Source organism: Austrofundulus limnaeus, unplaced genomic scaffold (assembly GCF_001266775.1).
Source record: "Austrofundulus limnaeus strain Quisiro unplaced genomic scaffold, Austrofundulus_limnaeus-1.0 Scaffold11, whole genome shotgun sequence".
Lineage (NCBI taxonomy): Eukaryota > Metazoa > Chordata > Actinopteri > Cyprinodontiformes > Rivulidae > Austrofundulus > Austrofundulus limnaeus.
Window position 1 is genome coordinate 2,830,804 of NW_013952413.1, and position 4,930 is coordinate 2,835,733.

Genomic DNA, 4,930 nt, shown 5'->3' on the forward strand with positions numbered 1-4,930 from the left:
GTGCACAAGCTTCAAACTTCAGCGTTGGCTGCGATTTTGATGCTGAAATCGCGTTCGGTGTGAACGCAGCATTATTCCTCTTCTGCTACCTTTCATTTTATTTTGATTTGTATATCTTTTTGGTTTGTTTTTATTGTGTATAGTATTTTTTTAATGAAATAAATAAAAAAAAATTTGAATTTGAAAAATTAGAATTTGAAACCAGCTGAAACACAAAAAGTTTAAAATGGAAAGAAGCTGATGCACAAAAAAGTTGAAGTTGGCAGCAAAGATCGGAATAATGACTGAAAAAGCATAAACAAGTGCAAATCAGCAAAATAGAAGCTGAAATTAATACTAAAGAAGTGGAGAAAATTTCCTGAAGGAGCTGAACATTTTGATACATAAATTATTGAAAAAGCACAAACTGCAGAAAGAGAAAAGTGCCGAAAACAATATTTAAATGTTTTAAARCAAGTTTGACATTTCTTCAAGTAAATAACAATTTAAATGCGTATCTGTGTGATATTGAATTAAATATCACTTTTTGTGTTTTGACAACGTATCAAGTAAGACTTGTTTTGGGTAAAAGCACATATATATCACTTCAATCTAATGTGGATGGATTCAGTTTTCAAGCACAATGACATTTAGTTTTTCAGGTTGAAAATGGTGGCATTAATTTTAATCCAAATAWTTTTTGCAAAGCGGTGATTTAAATCTGCCAGCGATGCATACTGCCCATGTGAAAGCCGAAGATGGATGCTGTTGTGCCTCTCGTCTCTTGTTTTGTCGAATGTTTTAAGTGCTCGGCGAAGATGAGATGCAGGAATAAAAGATGATTAAGGACGCCAATTTCACCCCGCAGATCTTTGATGGTGAGATAATCAGCTTTAGATGAGTGACGCACACTGTCCCCTCCTGTGTTTGCTTATTGAATTTGAAACCGTTTTTTTGCAAAGTCATGGTGAGAAGCGTATTTTCAGGGGTGGATCTGGTTCCTGCTCTCTCTTTGGTTGTATTTTGTTTTCCTCCCCAATMTGAGGCCACACAAACTTTACCTCTCCGGCATAATGTCACATCTGTTTAGCGTTAACCGTGACTTGCATTTTTCTTTTACAGACCCGTTTCTGTTGCTGAAGCAGATGGAGCTGCAGAAAACACCAAGTGTATCTCTGTAAAAGCTTGATAATAGGTTTTAGGGAGTTTCTTAAACCTAATTAAAGACTTTACATTCCTTATTGGGGTGCWTATCACCCCCTTTCACGCCWGAGTTTTAAAYTGGATTTGGTTGATTTATTGATTTATATAGTGCTTAACAGTAGAACTGGTTCCCAACCTTTTTAGACTTGTGTACACCCTGAGCCATTTTATCATACCTGTAACAAGGTGGGAAGTACCCGGATTGTGACTTGGAGGACGTGACTCTAGGGTCAACTGGTAGATTACTAAACTAATGTTAAATAATCTAGGGATTCCCTATTACAAGTACTCAGGTAGGTCTGGCTCCAGAATGGCAAAAGCAGAAATAGTTTACAAAATATATGTGTTTTATTTTTCCCAGTATTAAAAATAACTACCGGTAGTTCACAAGATATTGCAACGGATGGGTAGTTCTGGTTGAATGGAACTGCAACAGTTCTAAAGTGCTTGTTCTAAATCTTAGCACCACGAGGCACTCACCTGAATCGAGAAAATAATTAAGCAACTACATGAGAGCTGTGAGGTATAATGAAAGTGTCGAATAAAATGCATACAAAAAGGTGAGAGCACAATATTGCAGCTGGAGCAACCTTCTGTAGACAAAATAACTATTAGTAAAGATGCCATTCAACAGTGCAAACCAATAAAGATACAAAAATAAAATATAAAGAAAAACAGACATTACGTTAATAATCAGTCACAGCCCCCCAAACRTGGATTTAACAGCTCTAATGCCCCCTAGTACCCCCTCTGTCAAATGTAATCATGATTCTCCAAAACTATAATGTACAACAGCTGATTAAGTTAAAATTATATATTCAACCCCCTAGAACGTTTAGTTCTAAGGTATTTTATTCTTTTCAGTTCAAAATAAACAAAGATAAATATGTTGCCTTGAAAGTGAATAAGAATATAAAAAAATGCCACCAGGCTACATGGTATTAAAAGCCTGTCTAAAGAAATAAGTCTTGAGCTTAAATTTAAAGATGCCCGGGTCAGAGGTGGAGCAAAGGTAGAGTGAGTTGTTCCAGAGTCTGGTTCCTGCCGCTGAAAAGGCCCGGTCACCCCAATGCTTAAAGCTTGTCCTTGGGATAAAGTTGATTTGATGACCTCACGGACCTCCCGTGTACAGTTAGGCTTAAAAGTTCAGATAMATGTGGCGGGGAAGTGCTACTAAGAACTTTTAAAAACAAACAATACAATTTTTTAAACAATCAATTCTAAAATGAACAAGAAGCCAGTGTAAAGTGGATAAAACCGTTGATATGCTCACGTCTAGAGGTGTTGATTAAAAGTTGGGCAGCCGGGTTCTGGACAAGTTGAAGTCATTTTAGGGAATACTGAGGATGCCGAAGTCTTATTACAATAATCTAACCTAGAAATAACGAATGCATGAGTGGTCTTCTCTAAGTCAGTGTGATTTTAAAAAAATATTTAACTTTGGTCAATAGACGTAGATTGTAAAGCTAGATTTGAATACAGAGTCAATGTGTTTATTAAATTTAAGCTCCTGATCAAATATTACCCCAAGGTTTCTGACATTTAGCTTAAAAGGTAGGGCACTGACATATTTGGTAAAGTTAGAATAAAATACATTCAGTATTTTTATGATTTAAAAACAAAAAGTATTTACTTAACCACTGTGTACAGCTATTATGCAGTCCAAAAAAAAAGATGTCGTTAGTCATGCCTGGTTTAAGACAAGTAGATTTGTAAGCCAGCTGCATAACAGTGGAAGGACACTTTGTGTGCAGATATAACTTCTCCTAGTGGCAGCATATAAAGAGAAAAAAGAAGGGGACCGAGGATGGAGCCTTGGGGCACCCCACACAAGAGGAGCACTGGAGGAGGATAAATTATTGATCATGACGGAGAATGTTCTATCTGTCAGGAAGTAAACCACTTTAGTGCAGTGCCATGGATGCTAACAAAATGTTTTCAAATGAGTCAGAAGGACAGAATGGTCCACCATTGGTGAGATCTTGGTTAAAGGCTAGTACATCAGACTAGCTTTATGCTAGTACATCAAATTTTAGCTCAATGTCTTTGTAACTGGCTGAGCTAATGCAATCTTTGTGTTTTTTCTGTTCTGTGTTGTGATTCTGTATTCTCTTGTAGACTTTCTGGGAGACTCATTACTCTTTCCTCTGTTTCAGGAGATTTTTAGCTAATTCTACAAACAAACACACAAAGACACGAACAAAATCATTGTCGCCTTCAGTGGCAGGCGCTTAATTAAAGTAACTGTCCTCATTAAGATCCTTTAGCCTCCAGTTATTTAAAACAAACCATTTAATTCTCACTTTGATGGTTTTAAAACCTGAGTTCAGTTTTTTTCTGACTGTAATTGTTTATGAATTAAAGTTAATATAAATATGTTTCAGTTTTTATTGAATTTACTTTAAGAACAAGCTTTTATTTGTGGCTGTGTGTAGCTTACACACCGTTGTGCGTGTGGAGAGGCTGTTTCTGCTGTGAAGACGCAGCCACTCACCCCGACTGTTATCTGGCTTCATTTGGCAGCGTTACCTTGGATACGCCGATGAACAGGAAGTTCATGCCTGACGCAGACTTCGGCTCCTGGACGCCTCTGGAATACATTGCAGAGTGAGTGCTGGAGACATTGTGTTTGCATTTGTTTCATTTCTGTTCTGAACCTGCACGAGCTTCTCGTTGCCTCGTTAATTAAACGTCTTTCAGTGACGGCTGGTTGTTTGGGGAGAATCTGGAGGCCTTTAATGAGTAACTTATTTAATTAAAATCAAACTATCTAAAGGCCTCATCAAAGACRGGGACAGTGAAAGAAGTAGACTCTTCTCTTGACCTATAAATAAATGTTTAATTAGAATTTTGTGGCTCTGAGAGCATAACACGTGTCTTTCATCCTCTGGTTTTGTTCYGGTTCTGCTCGACTTCTTCACTTGTCTTTGATCAGAACCGGGCCCTCCCGCTGACTCTCAAACACAACCTCATGTATCTGATTCTTATTTTGTCTCGTCGAGGCTGCCGGCAGCAGAGAAACTCAATTTGTTTCTGATTGTTTAGTGTCGGTCCTGGAGGCTGTTTCAGACCCACGTCATCACCATTATCCTCTCGATTTTTTTATTTATTTTTTGTTAACTTTGATGCTTTAGATCGCAGAAATATTTTCAACCATCACTGCCCTTTAAAGTTACGTGAAATGCCAGACAAAATATTATCATATGAGATGTAAAGAATGGTTATGAGGCTACATTTTAGATGCGTTTATGGATAAAGGTTGTGTACTTTTTTGGGGTGTTTCTATCTGTGCAAGCCAAAAACTAAATCTGATGGGATTATATCCACTCTGATGATCTCTCAGGAAACCGATGAGTCTGGAGGCCAGAATAGAAACAGTTTGGATCACCGGAAATTAAAGATGTACCTTTTGAATCTTCTCTGCTTAACCTTTTAATGACCTTTTGTGCAATTTTAAAATATATATTTTTTTACTCCAAACTAATAGAAACAAAACTTGGGTCTACATCATGAGGGTTATCTCTTCTATTAAAGGGATCCCCGATTAGTTGTAACATTAGACTTTATTTGATAAACATTTATTTTAACTGTAAAATAAAGACTGTAAAAATACTGTAGGCTGTTTAGTTTTGTAAATATTTAAAATATATATTTTAACACAGACGGAGCCATTTTATTTACCATTCACATAAAGCATTCTGGGTAAATGATGACGTGGATAGGTCCTCGGTGTGAGCGAGCTATATCC

At 37.0% G+C, this 4,930-nt stretch overlaps 1 protein-coding gene across 1 annotated transcript in view; it reads left to right on the plus strand.

The window, feature by feature from the left end:
- Window positions 1-4,930, plus strand: part of qdpra (quinoid dihydropteridine reductase a) — a gene marked incomplete at its 5' end in the record, with an annotated part of 14,401 nt that overhangs the window by 7,515 nt on the left and 1,956 nt on the right. Inside the window, 1 exon segment of the mRNA XM_014002002.1 lies at window positions 3,706-3,789. Within this exon segment, the coding sequence (XP_013857456.1) occupies window positions 3,706-3,789 (84 nt within the window).